Source organism: Peromyscus leucopus, chromosome 18 (genome assembly GCF_004664715.2).
Source record: "Peromyscus leucopus breed LL Stock chromosome 18, UCI_PerLeu_2.1, whole genome shotgun sequence".
Lineage (NCBI taxonomy): Eukaryota > Metazoa > Chordata > Mammalia > Rodentia > Cricetidae > Peromyscus > Peromyscus leucopus.
This window is the reverse complement of record NC_051078.1, coordinates 13,345,635-13,365,660: the sequence shown is the minus strand read 5'-3', so window position 1 is coordinate 13,365,660 and position 20,026 is coordinate 13,345,635. Positions and strand designations below refer to the sequence as shown.

The window sequence follows — 20,026 nt, the reverse complement described above, 5'->3', positions numbered from 1 at the left end:
CCAATGTACACACAAAATTGGAAGCTGATCTTGCAGTTGGAGCTGCTCTAAGTCTGGAAGAGAACAGATATCCCCCCCACATCCTGCCAGCAGCTATGTTAAACCAGTAGCAATTCACTTCTCATGGACCCGAGTCAGCCACCAAAGGCAGGCCAGTGTGGCCTTACTGGATTCTAAAATTTTATGATTTTCTATGCAGTGACACTATCATTGACTCTTTGATGTACCAATTTGTGTTTTCTTTATTCATTTGGGGTTTGGGCTGGGCACCACTCACATCCAGAGGTCTGAGAGCTTGCAAGAGTCGGTTCTCTCCTCCTTCTGCCATGTGGGTTCCAGGGATTAAACTCAGTCCTCCAGTTTGACAACAAGCACCTTTGCCCACTGAGCCACCCTGCCTGCCCCTAACAGATTCCAGGTATTAAAGTGACTACTTGCTCTTGCAGAGAACCTGGGTTCAGTTCCCAGCATCCACATAGTGGTCAACGACCACTCTTAACTCCAGTTCCAGGGAATCCCAAGTCCTCTTCTGACCTCAGGCATCAGGCACATGTCTCTCTCTCTCTCTCTCTCTCTCCACACACACAGAGGCTACAGGCTGACATCAGATGCTTCCCTCTAGCTCTGGCTGAACCAGACGCCCACCTATGGACCAGGCTAGCTGTGATTAGCTAAACCCCAGGATCCTACAGATTCTGCTTCTCCAGTGTTGGATTCAGGTACGTATCCCATGCTGAGGACCCGAACTCAGGTCCTCATGCTGAGACAGGCACTTCACTGACTGTGCCACTTCCTAGCCCTCTGACACCAACTCTGAAGGCCCTCTCTCCCCTATGAGGGCATTCTGAGGCTGCCAGTGACAGCCGGAAAACTCCTATGCTTTTGAGCTTTCTTAAATTCTGCGTATGCTGCAATACACTACCTTCCAGATCTATGTCAAATTTAAATTAAACTCAGTATATATCTATGCTCATTTCCTTTCTCTACCAAAACAGAAACTCTAACAAAATAATCATAATGAAGTTTAAGTAAACCCATTATCTTAAAAGAATGTTACCTATTAGGGCACCAGGGAGAGGTAGACAGTTATATATGACATTTTCAAACTTAACAGAAATTGAAACTTTTAATCTAATGTAAGTTAAAAAGGGTACTCACATAAAATTAAATCAATATTGTATCTTATGGTACTTTTACTCCAAATTAACATGCAGTAAAAGCTATGCATGACTGAGTATATATACGGCCTATCCACAAAGCCAAGACTAATGTATTCATGTTTAACTCTGGGGCATAATCAAGATAATTATTTCATAAAAGATTAAGGTCAATAATTGATTAAGCTGACACAACTCCACACCGAAAACAATCACTTCCATTAAGTAGATTTCCAGTAGGATATATACAAATCAATAAGACATTAAGAGGTAAGTAACTGGATTTTTTATTTTAATACACAGTATGAGAAATGAACTTGTAAATCAACTGAATTGTATGGAAAATGAAATAGCAAATAAATTAGACCCATGTTTAAAACAGAAGGTCAGCTAAATGTTCAAACTTAAGGCTATCATGGACACATCAATTCCATAGTCTTCTTTTAAAGGTTGAATTTCAAATACAATTTTGCTATGAACTGGTCCAGAGATCAACAGCAAATGGGAATGCTTAGCAGGGGTGGTGATCAGGGACACGTTTCCTATAAGGAAAAATCATACAATTAAGAAAAGTAAAAAAGATCAACCTGGTTTTTTCTTTTTTTTCTTTTTGAGGGCCAGATCTTGCTGTATATATCCTTAAATTAGATGTTAACTTGCAATCCTCCTGCCTCAGTCTCTCAAAGGAATATACTATCTAAGTACTCGAAAAGTTCACCAAATTAGCCAGATGGCATTAAATAAAGCCACAGAGTTCCAACACACAGGGATTCTAGAGAACAACCTACTCAGGAGTACTACTGCCAGAGACAAGCTAGAGACTGGGTGGATGTGCCTCAGTATCCAATAATCTCGCCTTGTATCTCTAAGTCTCTGGCAATCATAGTGATTGGAGAGAGAACAATCTTTTGCAAAAAGACAGCAGGAATATTAGTGAACTCTTTAAACTCTTCATATTTCTGTTTGTAAAAAAATATTTAAACCAAGTGTATGTATATATGCATGTGCACACGTGTATACATGTGTATAATACATTTTTAGAATTATACAGAGGGGAAATAAAGTGAGTATTTTAAAATTCCTGGCGTGTCAGATTCAGAGAGTAAACCAGCTTCCCCAGGGATTCTCAGAAGTTTCAAAATCACAGAATTTTAAACATACTTCCAAAAATCTTCACTTAGCTATTTGGACTCCACAGACACCCACACTTCGTCCAAGGGCCTGCTTCTTTGCTCTCACTTACACGACACCTCAAACCACAGTCGACTTCAGTTCTCCTCTGTCTCTTCTCAACTCCCTACAGAATGAATCTGATCCCCGCCACTCCACTAACACTGCGTGTCAAAACCAATGTGGCTGAAATCCAGTTTTTAAAGTGAACAGTTATCTTCCTTGACCTACAGCCATTTTGGCAGATTGTTTCTTCTTCCTAACTATTCTTTTCACCTGGCATCTTGGGTACGTGTGCACTTGGTACTCCTCTTCCTCAATGGCATCCCTCTCCTCCCACCCAAAAGCAATAGTACCAGCCAAGTATGAACTGAAACTTCTAAATCTGTATCCTTCCTTTCTTATATCAGACTTTTTGTCACAGCAACAGGAAACAGACTGATGCACCTCATGTAACTGTCTTTGTGAGAGTGCTCTCTAAGAGAACTGAAGGTAAGTTCTGGAATATGAACCTGTAATGGAGCCTTGCACAATGGGTGCTGGAGAGTGCCAGTGTGAGCCACGTGCGAGGCAACTACCTGTCATCTCAGCACGTGAAGCTCAGGGAAGAGGACTCCGAATCTAAGTCAGCCCGGGTTACACAGCAGGACCATCTCCAAACCAAAGCCACCCATGTATCTACATGGAAGCATATCCAAGAAGGCAAGCAGCATGTCCTCACCCCATAAAAAAACACCAGGCAGCCAGAGCTCCCTGATACCTTCAGAAGCCTGGCTCCTTAACACTTCCAATCCGAGGGGCTGCCTATGCCTTGTTCCTGTGATCACTTATTTTAGATAATTTGCGTAACTCCACTTTAAAAATGACAGTTCCATTAAATATGATGATCAAGTAAATAAACTCCCTAGATTTTGCCTCCTGCAAGCTTTCCTAAGACGCCAAGTGCCTGGTACCTCGGTGCTGCTTTGATGATGTTGTCCACACGGAGAATCACCTCTGCTGCTTCAGCCGCACTCAAAAGGACCTGTCGCTTCACTTGGAAACTTTCTGTTATACCCAGTATTGCCATGTCTCCAATGGTACCTTCCTTCATATCTGAAAAAAAATTAAAGTAACCATTTAACAAATAAGATATTAAAGCGTCTCTTAGTGACTTGTAATAAAACTAACCCTGTTAACTGCACCTAACTACCTGATTTAGTTAGCAGATCAGTCTATAAAAGCACTCAAAGACAACTTTAAAACATTTTTTAAATTGTAGGGCCTGGATCAAAGATTCAGTGGTTAAGAGCATTTACTGTTCTTGAAAATGGCCTGAATTCAGTTCCCATTACCTGGGCAGCTCACAACCTCTTCTGGTCTCTGAGGGTGTGTATACACACACACACACACACACACACACACACACACACACACACACACACACACCTTTTGAAAAAAACATCTTTTAATTGGGCTGTGGATATGGTTTAATGGATGTATGTCTGCACCCTGAAAACCCAAGGATCTGAGTTTGAATTCCCAGCACAAATACAAAAAAGCTAGGCACAACTGTCAAGTGCCTCTAAAGCCAGCATTGGAAGGAAAGGGAGGGAGGCAGCGCTGTCTTCCCCAAGAGCTCTCTGGCCACTCAGCTAGCAAAAATGGCGAACTTCCCGTTTAGTGAGACCCTGAAACAAGGCAGTAAGGTAGAAAGCAGTAGAGGCAGGCACCCTACATCATCCTCTAGTGTGCCCACAGGCACATTCACATATTCATAAGTATTTAAAACACACACACACACACACACCCAACATTAGGCAATACTAATCATTTTTATTAAGAGAGGACAACAATATCAAACAAAAACTTACAGGGGCAAGCTAGCAAAATGGCTTAATAGGTAAAGGTCCTTGCCTCTAAGCATTGTGATCGAGTTTGATCCTCAGAACTGAGATCCAACTCCTGCAAGCTGTTCTGACCTCCAAACGCTAGCGCCATGGAATGTGAACACACAGTTGTACACATACACCATTAATCCCAGCACTTGAAATTGAGTTCAAGGATGGCCTGGTCTGCACAACAAGCTCCAAGGTAGAGAAGGCAACACAGTGAAACCCTGACTCAATAAAAAGGGGGACTGGAGAGATGGCTCTGCAGTTAAGGACACTTAACTGCTCTTCCAAAGGAGCCTGGTTTGATTCCCAGTACCCATGTGGCAGCTCATAACACTCTTTAAATCTAGTAGCAGGAGATCCCATGCCTTCTGTCTTCCGAGGGCTTCTGCAGGCACCAGGCCCATATGTGGTATCTTGTAACTACTTTATTTATTTATTAGAGGTTTACAATCAAAACTGTGCCAATGTTTGTTATGAAATTAGAAGCGATACTGTGTTCTAAGTCACACTTGAGAATATAAGCTCTACTCACACATCCTAATATCAAACTGTAAACAATCTTTTGAGTAGTTTTATACCTCTTAGAGCAATGCTATGAATACAAAAATTAAAACACATCCCCATACACAGTAATTACAAAAGCAATTAGCACTGCTATCTTTTAGTTAGAAAAAATACAAACAAAACAAAACAAAAAACTCTACTGAATGAAGAGGGAACCGACTACTGTTGCTTTGCTAAACAGACATTATGTCCAACTGCCATCTAAACACCTGTTTGTATGTATGCACTAGTGCTGTCCAAAGCCTTACTCAGAAAGCTTCAGTCTGCAGTGGGCGACCGTTATGCAGAGACTCCTAACTGGTCAAAGTACAGAAAGGAGTGACTGCTGAGTGCTCAGTCCTGAACAGAACATGCAGATCACTCCCTCCAGGTCTCCAAGGACACTGCAGAACAGGGTAGGATGTGCCTAAGAGTTGTAGGAGAAGGAGGAGTGCTGTGGAACGCTACCTTCTGGACATGGCATGGCCAGTGCACACAGCTGTTAACACTCCATCACAGACAGGAGAGGGGCTCAGAAGGTCCCAGCCCTACAGGTCGTTAATGGCTGCTGGGGAAGGAGATTCCTCAGGGTGCAGCCTCTGAAAAGGAGCCTTTATCCAAGTAAATAGCCTTCCACCCATCTAAGGGGGAGAGGGATTTGGGAACATAGGGTTCAGTGGAAGAGGAAAGGTGTTAAGACAACAATGGGGAGGGGGACTATGACCAAGTGTGTGACACACACACACACACACACACACACACACACACACACACACACACACGGTTTGTGTGTGTAAAGTCTCTGTTAGGTGAAGAACATAACTCTCAACAGTGACTACACAAGTCCACTTGACTTCTTACCCAGTCCAGTCGTTGTCTGGCCTTCACTGTGAGCAGCTCGGAGCTGGGCCACCAGATCTGCACTGTCATAGCCTGCATTGTCAGCGATGATGGTTGGCAACTACAACATGAAAACAAGGACTAGTCACTGTCTCTAGGCAGACACCATGCCTGGCTGGCTGTTCCTTAATAACTGTTCATGATGGAGTATAAGATGTTGCAGCCCAATACAAACTGTTGTGAACCATTTCAGCTTTGCAAAAGGCTAACTATCTTTCTGTCTAGGACAGAAAAACGCATTCAGTTTAAAATCAACTCCCATGAAATTGATGGTCAGGTCTCTTTCCATAGTTACCATTCTCAGCGCTTTAGCGAAAGACTCCATTGCTACAGCTTCTTTCCCTGGTGTTTTACTGGCAAGTTTTGCCACAGCATGAGCCATCACCATCTCAGAACAACCTACAAATTAAAATCCAAAACTGTTAGGTGCTCTGTTGTCTCCAAAACAATTTGTCATTTTGAAATCAAAGGCTCACATGAATAGTTTCTACAAGAGCCAATCCATCCACTTATGAGTCATACCACACAACGAGAAAACAAGAACTCAACACTTTCCAAATGCTCACCTCCTCCATACACTGTCCTGGGGTCTTTCACAGTCTGGGCAAGAACACAAAGGGCGTCATGCAAAGACCTTTCGGCTTCATCCAGAATCTGCTGAGTGGCCCCACGGAGTACAATAGTGCAAGCCTCACCTAACATTAAATGTATATTCGTAAGTCAGTCACATACCACATAACCATTTCCTTTCCATTATCTACGGAAGTGGATGACTATTTGGTAGCTCATGTTTTCCCCCAAACAATGCTTTCCCTACAAAAATCCATGTTCATAAGTCTTCTAAGTTATCAAGAAAAATCGATGTTAAAGGTACACATTTCCAAAAGGCACAGCAAATATCAACTGAAGACTTCAAGACACTAAAACAAAACAAAATAAGCCCTCTCAAAACTTATCTTCTATGGTGCTAGAGATGGCTCAGTGGTTAAGAGCACTGGCTGCCCTCCCAAAGAACCTGGGTTCAATTCCCAACACCCACATGGCAGCTCACACCTTTCTGTAACTCAATTCCAGGGAATCTGACACCTTCGCACCAATGTATATAAAATAAAGTTAATTATTTAAAAAAAAAAATCTATTTGTCTTTATAAGATTTATCCACTCCACTTATTAATCTGTGTGGACGTGGGGTTGGGGGGATGTTATGTGCATGGTAGTCAGGTGGAAATTGGTTCTACCATGTGGGTCTCAGAGAAAGAACTTCGGTCATCAGGCCTGGCACCAAGCACCTTCACCCAGAGCTATCCACCAGCTAACAATGTACTTTAGTACTACAGTAACTTTTCTTTTGCCTCAAGAGGCCAGCAAGGACTTAGGTACTTAAGCCAAACTTGACACAGTCCCTCACCAAGGGCAACCCCAGAGAAGTGGATGAGTTTGTCTTCTCCAATCATGACCTCTTCTATGAGTTTGCAGCTCCCAAGCTTCACCAGCTCTGGGTGATCAAAGGTGGAGGCAATCTCACCACCTGTGAACATAAACACATTCCAGGGTTCAAATTTGTTCTCAGCCGGGCATGGGGCTGCACGCCTTTAAGCTCAGCACTAGGAAGGCAGAGGCAGGCAGAGCTCCGTGAGTTTGAGGCTGTTATTAGATTGATTTACTTATTTAAACATTTTACCATTTGGGAAATTAAAACTTAGGAAAGTCATGTTTAAATTCAAGCACAAGGTACATACTTCACTCACTCAGAAAGGCACAAAAGTCTTCACTAAAGGTTACTGTAACTTTACCTCACACAGGGCACAAAGAATGTAAATATTCAGCAAAACAAACAGACTAGTTAAGACTCAAAACTCCTCTTTCCAGCTCAAATTTGTCTAGACTACGCCTAGCGATTTAAGTCTTGGTATTTGTGTGGAAGAACTGGTTGTCTTGGAACACCTCAGCACAAGGACCTCTACAGCATGGCCAACCTAGCATATATATATAATCCGGTATACACTTGAAACATCTGTAAACTGGAACCTAAATGCACGACTTTTAAAAAAAATTTTAGTGATATTTTTATTTTATATGTGCATTGGTGTTTTGCCTGCATGTATGTCTGTGCGAGGGTGTCAGGTCCCTTGGAACTGGAGTTACAGACAGTTGTAAGCTGCCGTGTGGGTGCTGGGAATTGAACTTGGGTCCTCTGGAAGAGCAGCCAGTGCTTTTCACTGCTGAGCCATCTCTCCAGTCCCATGTACAACTCATGACAGAAGAGGAAAAATCTGTATGAGTCCATGCAATGGACCAGTAAAAATGCAAGTCACTGTTTATGAGGCATACATACTTAATAAAAATGAACTCCATGTTTAGACTTGGGTCTTCTCTCAAGTTATCTCACTATGCATGATCAAACATCGCACTCCACACCCCCAAAATCCAAAATCTGAGAAACTTCTGAGTACCAAGCATTTCTAAGAGAAAAAACTACCTATACTACTACTACTACTACTACTACTACTACTACTACTACTACTACTAATAATAATAATAATAATAATAATGAGACCAGCAAGATAGCAAGACAGTTCAGCAGGTAAAGGCACTTACCACCAAGATTCAGGACCTGAGTTTGAGACCCAAGACTCACATAGTAAGAGAGAATCAAGTCTACGAAGCTGCCTGTGATCTCCATATGCAAGCCATGGCTCACATGCACCCAACACACACAAAAATCAATCAATACAGTTCTTCAAACACTGTAACTAAAGGCATAATTCAGAATAACTATTTATATACTCTTAGCTGCTTAAGGTGTTTCTTCTTATTCTCAACCATGTATTGCACAGCAACGCTCAATAAACACAAGAATGACAATTATACTTACTAGAGACTAATGTCTTTTCCATACCTGTGACAAGAGCTAGGCGTTCCACACCTGCAAAGTCTGCATGCTCAATAGCCATGACACCAGCAGCACCAAAGAGTTGTTCAGGATAATTATAAATTAACTGTCTGCAAACAAAATATATAAGAACATTATGCTCAAAACAGCTACTTCTCATGATGAATAACATTAGAATGCAAAACCTGCGAGCATTTTTACTTCACTAGGAAAAAAAACAAAAACAAACAAACAAACAAAAACAGCCTGATGATCTATGCTCAACTCTTGGGTCTCAAATGATAGGAGAGAACCCACTCCCAACAAGTTGTCCTCTGACCTTATAGCACAAGCAAAAAAAGAAATTAAGAGATTCGTTTCTCAGGTTCCAGCTAGAGTCAACTGAGAACCAGGGTTATTTCATCAGAAATTCCAAAGACAAACAATTCATCATATTTAAATCATTCCCTATCCTGAGTATCTAGAAGAAATCTGACACTGCTCTACTCTGTCCCACAAGTTTAGGAACCTTCAATCGTGTCTGGTGAGTCCACATGGTCTGTTCTTCTGCCTGCTGACACTTAGTGATCCTCTACATTAGAAAACTGACGTTCTCTCACTGTGAGTGTTCAACACTAACACAGCTTTACATTAAATGACAATCCCCAACTAGTCAGCCTCACTTCATCTGCCACATCGAGCACTGGATCCTTCTATCACCACACGAAAACTGAGTACAGTACAGTAAAGCACTGAGAACAGCAGTAGGGGTCTGAGGAATCTTAAACATGTAAGCCTTGCCTTCAATCTAAGAGTCCACTGACTGTATGTGTGTCTTAGCTGACGGCTTGAATGGCAACAATCTGTAACTGTTAGTAAACCATGTGCAGCAGTTTCTAACGGTAATGTGATAGGAAATACAATTTTCATGAAAATAATAACATTAGTTTGTTAAAGACACTATCAGCACAAGCAAACACAGACCTGTTAATAAAGCAATTTATTCCATGCTTAAGAATACGTTCAACTTTCTCCTTCATCTTTTCCTTTTCTGCATGTTCTATTTCTGCAACCTTTGCCGTGGAATCAACTCTTACCCGAGAGCCAAATATCTAAGATGAAAGATATGAAAACAGAGTCAAGTTTCGCTCCTCTTTAGAGTTCTAGTAACACAGTATATTCCAGTATTTTTATGAACGTACATATCAAAGGATAGATAAGTGTATTATTTCTAAACAGATTCTAAGCTGTTTAACGTACCCGACTCCTGCATTAACAGCAATAAAATTTCAAGAAATATAGTCACACACCTTTATTTTGTCTGTATCCATTCCAGTATTGGCAATAAGAATTTTAGCATTTTCAATTCTCTTTGGTTGATTTACTCCAATTTTTTTATCCAATAGAAAACCTACAACAAACATAAAGAGGGTAATAAATACTTAAAGGATGCATTACTAGACCTGCAAAATTATCTGTGATACCAAACTAGTCATTCAAATAGGGCATTTTTAAAAATTTTTCAATGCACCAGCTGGGCGGCGGCGGCACATGCCTTTAATCCCAGCACTCGGGAGGCAGGGGCAGGAGGATCTCTGTGAGTTCGAGGCCAGCCTGGTCTACAGAGAGAGATCCAGGACAGGCACAAAGCTACACAGGGAAACCCTGTCTTGACAATGTACCATTATTACAGCAGTGGTCACAAACACCAACTCATTCTTCAAATATATTTAAAAGTGAGAACATAAGGGGCTGGAGAGATGTTTCAAAGGTTTTAGAGTACTTGCTGGCTCTTGCAGGTTTTGGGTTCAATTCCCAGCCCCCACATGGTGGCTCACAACCATCCATAATTTCAATTCTAAGGGATCCAAAGCCCTCTCTGGCTGTCAGGCACCAGGCATGTACATGGCACAGACATTAATGTAGCAAAAACACCCACACACATTAATAATGAAGTAAATAAATAAAAGAGAATACACATAAGGCAATATTACAGCTAGCAGAGAACAAAACACATCACCCAGAAACTTGCTTCATATACATACAACAGACCGGAGTCTACTGATTATAATGTAAAAACTTTCAAGTTCATTTTTACTAGCTTAAAACCAACAAGACAAAATAAGCAGTGAAGATTTGAAATCAAAGGATGTGCTATGAATTGCTATGCTTTCCAAAGAACTCAGCCTAGCCTGGCATAGTGGTGTGTGCTTTCAATCCCAGAACTAGGGAGGCAGGGGCCAGCCTGTTCTACATAGCAAGTCCCAGGACAGTCAGGACAAAATAGAGGAGACCTTGCCTCAAATAACTAACAGAGAACTCCCTCTAGTAGTAAACCAGAAACACCACAGTCAACACAACTAGACAAACCTGGTCTCAATCATGCTCTAGTCCTTAGTGGCTTCTGGATGAATGTCAACCAGATACTCATATGCAAAGCATGTGCAACTAAAGGTAGAGATACTAATTACCAGCCTAGCCTTGTTGACCTAATACTGACCACCTTCACAGGCTTCTTTCAGACATATAAGAAACTTTCAGCTCATTAAGGCCATCTTGTGCTTTCTGCTCTTTCTTAATCTTGTCCTCAGGAGATCATCATTACGAGAACTAAAGGATTAAAGTTCCAGTTACAATTCCTGGCACAGAGCACATACACAAGAATGGGGAGCAGTATGTGCCGCTTTGATTTAAGGATCTTCCTCAACCTGGCAGCCCACCAGAAACATTACAGAGCCTTTGCATATCAATGTAACCAAAATACTTTCAGAATCACATAAAACAAATGGCATAAGACACACAGCAAAATCAAGATTCCTAATGACTTGTAGCTATAAAGCACAACTTGACTCTTTTTACCCCTTTTAAGAAAATGCCTACACAGTCCATGGTTCATTTAAAAGTAAATACAATGAGAAGACACTGGAAAACCTATGCCCTACAAACTATACTATAAAGAAAATAGCCTCTCCCAAGACCCAGTCCTTAAAAACTACATCCCTACATACTAAGCATATACACTGTTTGCTAGTTAAAGAAACTTTGAAAATACTTTCGTCTTAACGGAATGAGCTGGAGAGAGAGCTCAGACTTGGAAGAGTGCTTACTGTAGCAGAGGAGTGGAGGAGCAGAGTGTGGCTCCCAGTACCCACACTGGCTGGCTCACACCACTCTGTGTTCCCACCTGAGCAGGGCTACCACCGCTGGCCACAAACATGTACCTACGCACACATGACTGGCAGAAACAAGCATGCACATGATTAAAAACACTAATCTTAGAGACAAAGCTTTTTCCTGGGACTAATGATGTAGCTGAGGTAAGAGTGCTCAGTTCGCATTCACGAAGCCCTAGCTAGATGGATCCCCGTACGGCATAAGCCAGGTGTGGTGGTGCATATTTGAAACCTCCAAGTTTGAGAGATGACGGCGGAAGGAAGTTTAAGGTCATCCTTGGTTATACACACAGTAAATTCAAGGCCACCACTAGCTATGAGAGATTATTAACAAAGCTGAACAATAGCACGCCTTTAATACCAGCACTCGGGAGGCAGAGGTAGGATCTCCGTGAGTTTGAGGCCAGCTGGGCCTATAGAGTGAGTCCAGGACAGCCAGGGCTACACAGAGAAACCCTGTCTTAAAAAACCTAAAAACAAAACAAAACAAGTACCAAGGCCTGCAGAGATGGCTCAGCAGTTAAAGAGCACTTGCTGCTCTTGCTGCAGACCTGGGTTTGTTCTCAGCACCCAAATGGAAGCTCACAGCCATCTTTACTCCAGCTCCAGGGATTCTGGTACCTTCTTCTGACCCCCTGGGCACCAATCATGCATGTGGTGCACATACATGTGGGCAAAAGGCTTACATAATAAGTGTAAAATTTTTAAAATATTTATTTATTATGCATACAGTGTTCTGCCTGCATCCCTGCAGGCTGGAAGAGGGCACCAGATCTCATTACAGATGGTTGTGAACCACCATGTGGTTACTGGGAATTGAACTCAGGACCTCTGGAAGAACAGCCAGTGCTCTTAACCTCTGAGCCATCTCTCCAGCCCAAAATTTTTTTAATTAAAAATTTTTAATTAAAAAAAGACAGATGTCACACAAAGTCAGTAAAATATCAATCAAACAAAAGTTCTTTATCCTCAACAACCTGCTAATTAAGTGGTTTGACGTATCCAGACTCTGCTTGGAAAATACATATAATCTTGAGAAAAGTAGCATCTGGGAACAGCTCTTGGTTTGGTAAAGCTATCATTTCTCTACTAGACAGCAAATGACTTCCCGTGTGAGATCTAGGAAGTAGGATGATGCTGAAATAGTGTGGAAGATGAAGCACTGTCAACACTACAAACTGATAAAATGACAAAACAGCTGTAACATGAATGGGCCCTAAAGACAAGTTTTCTGGCTTTGTTGTATCACTGGAAGCAAGCATGGTTGAGTATTTAAGACTCAGTCACCAATCAAATCTTTTCTGTATTTGACACACATACATACCTTCATCTAAATAGGAGTCTGCCAGACTCCCGCCTAGTTTCTTGATGACATGAATGGCCTCCAGATTACCAGAACCCTTCAGTCTGAGAACAGCTTCTACAGCTAATTTGGTAAAGTGGTCCTTGTGATGAGTAAGGAGTTTTGAGGATAATGTTGTTCCTGCAATATTCATCAAATCTTGCCGGAATCTGACTTCATCAGAACTAATAAAACCAATCAAACAAAAAGGAAACCCACCTGTTATTAAATTATTCAAACATAATAAGCATACTTTAATTTTCAAAATTTACCTAAGTACTTGACTCTAAGCAGGCCTCTAATGTCACCAGAATCAAGAAACATGTAAACAATGGATACCATCTTTCCCATCCAACTGCCAAACAGGGTGAGGCATAAGCAAGACGATCAAATGTTGCTAGGAATGTGGGGAACCTCCAGGCAGGGGGATTGGGATCTGTCCCTGGTGCATGGGCAGGCTTCTGGGAACCCGGTGCCTGTGACATGACGCCTTGCACAACCTTGATGCGGTGGGAAGGGGGCCTGGACCTGCCTAAGCTCAGTGTGCTGGGCTCTGCTGCCTCCCCATGGGAGACCTCGATTTGGGGGATATGGGGATATGGAGTGGCTCAGGAAAGAGGGCTGGGGGTGGGAAGAGGGAGGAGGGGGGATCTGTGGATGGTATGTAGAGCAAGTAGAAAATTTCTTAATAAAAAAATGAAAAAAAAAAGAATGTGGGCAAACAACTGTTTGTGACACACTCAACACAAATAGAAATTGCTTCTGGAGATTTGGAAATTAATATACATAAAGGTAAACTAAAATACATAGATACATTTAGCCTCAGCAATTCCACGTCTAGAAATATTTCTTGGGTAACAAATTTCCGACATTATCATAAAGCTAAACTTTTCAAAAACACAATTTTCCAAAGGCAGACAGTTTAAGGAAATTCCATCAGTCATATTCTGAAGCACCTAACAGCTGATACTGCAAGAGAATGTATCAACACCCAGAAACACACGGGTTATCTACCAGGTTAAAAAGCAGGCGTGGAAACACACGCTGTAATCCAGCACTGGGGAGGCAGAGGCAGGTGGAGCTCTGTCTAGAGCACAGGAGGCTGAGGTAAAGACTTTCAGTGTCGGTGCTAGCTAGATTAGAAAGGCTATTCTGGAGGTGCCGTGGAGGGTGCGGCAGCAAGATGAGGTCGTGCATGTTTCTCACGGTTCTCTACATTAGACTTCCCAACAGGATTTTGGTGTACCAACCCATGATCAACCGCAGAGCTCAACAGGGCCTCTCTTGCTGCCTTTGTGGCTTCTCTCCAACCTGCAATGATGGTCTGTGGATGGATCTTTTTTGCGATTAAAGATTCGGCTTCCTGTCAATAAAATAAAAGTAGTAAAGGACTGGAACACTTCTACTGCTCCAGATCAGTGACAACAAGAGGGTGAAGTGTTGCGCGGCTCTTACCCGGAGCAGTTCTGCTGCTAAAACAGTAACAGAGGTGGTGCCATCGCCAACCTCGTCATCCTGAACCCTTGACATATCTAGGGGGAAAACAAAATTATTTCTCCACATTCCGCAATTCTCTTCAAACACCCACAACAAGTCGGGCGGTGGTGGCGCACGCCTTTAATCCCAGCACTCGGGAGGCAGAGGCAGGTGGATCTCTGTGAGTTCGAGGCCAGCCTGGTCTCCAAAGCGAGTTCCAGGAAAGGCACAAAGCTACACAGAGAAACCCTGTCTCGAAAAACCAAAAAAAAAAAAAAAAAAAAAAAAAAAAAAAAAAAAAAAACCAAAAAAAAAAAAAAACCAAACAAACAAACAAAAAAACACCCGCAACAAATCTAAACCCCACTTACAGTAGGTTCCACAGCTGACAAAGTTTGGGAGACCTAAGTTCCAAATACGCTGGCTTGACTATGCCCTCCCAAGTTCATGGAAACGCCATCCCCTTTTCTGTCTCACCCACGTTAGGACACAGCAAAAAGGTCCTCACCGACAGGGCCCACTGGTCTTGGACTTCACAGCTCAGCCAAACAGACTTGTATCATTTCAAAACTACCTAGTCTGTGGTTGCAGCTGCCCCAAGTGGACAACAGTACTTCTGATATTCATTTTAATGATGGTAAAGGATGGCTATCATTTAAATAGTTGACACAACCATTAAGGAAGTAAGACTCACCAACTAAAACCTTAGCTGCTGGATTGTCAACACCAATGTTTTTTAGAATGGTGGCACCGTCATTGGTTACCATTAGAGAGGCATCTCGTCCACTGCTTAGAAGAATTTTGTCCTGGAAGGAAATTGACTTGGGTCAGATTAAGGTCTAAGCACTTCTTGACGAATCCTGGCGTCAGGAACTGCACTAGCCGCACACTGCTGACACGGACACACTCTGGATGGTTATCTGCCACCAAATGTTCCCAATGCATGCAGCCTACAACCAAACCTCAATGCTTCCTAAAAACTCAGCAGTACAGGTACCACAAACTAGCTTGTTACACCACCATGACAGACAACGATGGAAACCAATGTCCGTACACAAAGTTAAGAGCAAACCCCAGAATACTGTATCGTGGTTAAAGAGATGAAACATATTTTTAAAAACCATCACAATGGGACCCTTTTTATGCTAACTAAAAGATCAATTTAAAAAAATTGGCACCTGGGGTATCGGCCAAAGTTCAACTAACACAGGGTGTTGAAGAGAGGCTCAAAGCTAGAAGTGGGGGCACTGAAGGAGGCTCAGGGAAGCGAGAGTTTGTTGGGTGACCTTGACTGTGCGTGTGTCAGAGAGGAGATGGCTTAGATTTAGTTACATCTTGTAAGTGAAGTGTGGGATTTGTTCAGTGTTCGGTATCTAAGGACATCTGGACAGTTAATGAATTTAAAGGAGTCAGCTGGTGCTAGGTATTCAGCAATCACTTGGGCAGAGGAGAAGAAGGAGGGAGGAGATGAGAGTTGTGGGGCACAGGTGGCCATGAGAGAACAGGAGCTGGAGGGTGAGGGTGAGTACTGATAATGGAGGGGTCAGTTTGACGTGGCCGTCTGGCAGGAAGGAGCTGCTATCCATATAAAAAGTGTAAGAGAAGGATGGGGAAGAAGGTCTTGGGAGTTTTTTGATAGGAGTGTAGAGGTTCTGGGGCAGGAAGGAGAATGTTAAGGAAAAGGGGTGAGTATGAGGGGAGGGCAGGTAAGGAATGAGGTTTTTTGATAAGAGAATTCTGGAGAGATAAAACTTGAGACGGCGGAAAGGACCGTGGAGCCCTTTGTAAATTAGGAGGTGAGCTTGGGAGTGGTGGAGGAGATGCGAGAGGAGACAGACAGTGAGAGCGGGTCCGAGTTTGTCAGGTTTAGTGAGGAGAAGCGGGGTCGCAGCAAGAGCACACAGACGAGGTCAGCCATGATGGTGTTCTACAGTTTCGGAGAGGTGTGAGCAACAGGGGCAGAAGTCAGTCTTAGGAAGTGTAAGGATGGAAAGGCTCGTATAGATCTGAAAGGAAGAGGGCTGGAGCAGAAGAGAGAACGTTTGAAGGGATTGTTTGTGGGTAGGACAGGTAAGGCTATAAAAATAATTTACGCAGGTTCTAAAAAGAGGTAGAAATTTAAAATAGGACACTAAAAACAAGTACACACCAATAGCACATAAACACAAACACAAGCAGTATCTGTTATTGTAAAATGCATTGCAAAAATCTATGACAAGCGTATCCATAAGTGAACAGAAACTAGTAGCAGGTTTTGCGTCTATATGGTTACACTTGTCACTGCAGAGTGATGTGTGATTGGAGGAGGAGGATTTTTTATAATTTAACGTTTTAGACAGCAAAACATAAAAAAAAATTAATAACTAAATTTACACTAAAGGCTTTAAACAATTTTAAAACTTTTATTTTTGGCCAGCCGCTGCAACACAAGACTGTATCTCATTAAAAAGAAAAAGAAAGAGAGAGAGAGAGAGAGAGAGAGAGAGAGAGAGAGAGAAAGAAAGAAAGAAAGAAAACTAGAAACACACTCTCTAAAATTTTCCTTACCATGCCCTTCGGTCCCAAAGTGCTCTTCACCAAGTCTCCGATGGCGATGGCACCAATGAAGGACGACTTAAAAAAAGAGAGAAAAATCAGAAAAGGTGGTCAAGACTTGCCATCCCAGAGAAAAGCGCAGTTCTGTCGTGTACAAGAGGCGGAACGGGCTTACCAGGCGAGCGGTCTCTGCTCTCTCTTCATCAGCTCCGGCCTTGAAGATGTTCACAGGCGCAAGGGAAAGGGACGCCTGAACGGGGAAACCGAGACACGACGTTTGAATGCCAGGACGTTACCTAAAGCCCCTCGCTAGATTTGCTAAGTCTCTTAACCCAAAGGAAAACCAATTTACAATAGCATTTCGGGAGTCCGTCGTGGGAGTGGGCATTTATTGAAAAGGGCGAGCAGGATCTGCGGGTAGGCGCCGGGAATAATAAACACATCGACGTAGGGCGAACTAAGGGCACCATGAAGGCGGAGGGAGGCAGGCGTGGGCCGCGGAGCAGCGGGACCAAGCACCAAGGCAGGCATCCTCTCCTCCATCTTCCCGGGGCCTGCACAGCCACCCGCCCTCCGAGCCCCGCCCCGCGGAGGGCGGGACCGACCAAGAGTGCCAGAAACTTCTCCGCGTGGGGCGAGTCCCGGGGGTCGCCGGGGGGTCCCTTAGCTATGGGAAGGCCTGATTTTCCAGGAGGAGATGCTGGCTCGGGGCGCCTCCTCCCTTCGCGCGTCCCCGTCGCCGTAGAGAGCTCGGTCTGCGGACCCCACGCAGGCCTCCCGCCCGGCCCGAGCCATGTGCCACCGGCCCAGGGGAGGGCCGCAAGCAAGGAGGCTGCGGCGGCTCCGGCTGGACGAGGGGGAGCAGCGGGGAGAGCGGAGGCCGTGGGCCGAAGGCGAAGCTCACCATGGTGCCGACGGAACTCAGCGGAGAGGACGAGGAGGAGGAGAAAAAGCCCTCGCAAGCCGCGCCGGGAAGACAGCGGAAGGGAGGGCGGAAGTGACGACGCGCCCGACCGCGGGGGGCGGGGCCGGAAGCGGAGCGGCTCGCGGGGCGGGGGGGGAGGGAGGGAGGGACAAGGGGCGGGGCCTCGGCTCGCGCCACGCCCAGCGGCGGAAGTCCCGGCCGAGGTGGGCGGGGCTAGGGGCGGGCTGACTTAGCGTAGAACTCCAGAACAAAGGGACGGTGTGCTGCGCTGGTTGCCACAGAAACGGAGTTTCTGCTTACGAATATTTTGAAGGTCAGATGTACAGTTTCAAGTGTTGCACCCTAATCATTTCCATCATGTACTCTCCATGGAAGCATCCAGTCAATTTTTCGTTGTTTTTTTTCCCCTTTGGGGGGATTATTTACCAATATACTACTAAATAATACTTTTATTACTTTTAAGCATTATCATTATAAAGGAATCTTAATTTTTTTTAGACAGGGCTTAGTGTGTAGCTCTGGCTTGGCTTGGAACTCATGATGTAGACCAGGCTGGCCTGGAACTCTTGAGATCCACCTGCCAATGCCTCCTGCGTACAGGATTAAAGACGGTGCCATGGCTCCTGGAGTTCTCTTTAATTTTAAAACGCTGTGATTGGATATTAGCTGCCTAGGACAAGGGCTAGTGAGGCTTGGCTGAGACTTTTGCCTTGGCCCTGGTCATCCAATTTAGGTTTTTCTCTTCATTTTGTTTTCCCTGGGGGAGAAAAAAAACAAAACTAATGTAACTATTCCATGATGTCTCAATGAAGATCAAGATCAGTCCCAAATATTTCAGTTTATTAAAAAAGTTTTCTCCTTACTCTTGGAATCCTAGGTTTCAATGCTTTTAAAAAAAGTTTTTCTTTTATCCTCTGGTAACATTTCTCTTTGATCACTTAGCAAGTACCTATATTTCTGACAATTGCTAACACTAAGGCATTTTTAATTTTTAGTTATTTCTACTCTCAGATAGAGTAACTTAATTTATATTGGGTGGGAAAGCTATGGAGACTCAAATCTAGTTACCAACTGCTTTTAAAGTTTTAAGCATTGTTTAAAAAATAATTATGGATGCATATCTAAGTGTGCCATGCTACACACAGGGAAGTCAGAGGACTTCAGTTTTGACCTGTCACCACGTGGGTCCTGAGGATTGAACTCAGGTTGTCAGGCTCAACAGCATAGGTTTCTACCCACTGAGCCTACTTTTCAAATTTTTATTTCTCTTTGTGTGTGTGTGTGTGTGTGTTTTCACACATGTGTGTAGGTACTAGCAAAGGCCAAAAGAGGCATCAGATCCCTTGGAGCTGGAGTAGTGAGCAACCCAACCCACAAGCACTAAGAGGTGTTTATATTCAAATGTTTGAAAAAAATTCATGACTCATGAAATTAGTATTTCGATGCCCGTAAAGCTTTGTTCAAAGAAGGGCATGTTCTTTTTTTTCATCCTGAGACAGTTACAAAGAATTAAGTGATTATGATAGTCATGGGTATGCAGAGCCTACAACAGTCATTTTAAATAAGTCTGTGACCCTGGTTTACATTGTCCTAAGGTCCACTGTAACAAGGGGTATGTTCAGGCCCAGCCAATTGTTATTTGAAACTTACTAGTTTTCGGTTGCTGGGAAATTTTTATCAGGAAATGTATTTTTTTTTTTTTTTCTGAGACAGGGTTTTTTCTGTGTAGCTTTGGTGCCTGTCCTGGAACTCACTCTGTAGACCAGGCTGGCCTGGAAGTCACAGAGATCTGTCTGGCTCTGCCTCCTGAGTGCTGGGATTAAAGGCGTTCACCACCACCGCCTGGCAGGAAATGTATTTTAATGGGCAGACCCCAGATCCCATTTGGAAGCAAGTCACCCTGAGAAGCTAACCTACCTGCGCATTTTAAAAGGCTGCTTTTATTATGGACAGATTATTTACTAGGAGTTATTACTCTCCTGTCCAGTGGGTGGCAGGCAACTTGAGATTGTGGATGATGGGATTTCCGTGTCCCCTGCCTGTCAGACTTCGGAAG

General features: G+C 43.4%; 1 protein-coding gene across 1 annotated transcript; it reads right to left on the bottom strand.

Moving 5' to 3' along the window:
• Positions 1-1,424: 1,424 nt before the first annotated feature.
• On the bottom strand, positions 1,425-18,056 carry Cct2 (chaperonin containing TCP1 subunit 2). The gene is made up of 16 exons (XM_028877936.2): positions 17,950-18,056; positions 17,221-17,295; positions 17,058-17,123; positions 15,205-15,316; positions 14,490-14,566; positions 14,285-14,397; positions 13,017-13,219; positions 9,830-9,930; positions 9,504-9,631; positions 8,547-8,650; positions 7,056-7,175; positions 6,214-6,342; positions 5,943-6,046; positions 5,609-5,708; positions 3,281-3,422; positions 1,425-1,699 (listed from the first exon to the last, which is right to left on the bottom strand). The coding sequence occupies exons 1-16, from the start codon at positions 17,950-17,952 to the stop codon at positions 1,669-1,671; spliced, it is 1,608 nt and encodes a 535-aa protein (XP_028733769.1). The 5' UTR covers positions 17,953-18,056; the 3' UTR covers positions 1,425-1,668.
• Between the last annotated feature and the right edge of the window lie 1,970 nt (positions 18,057-20,026).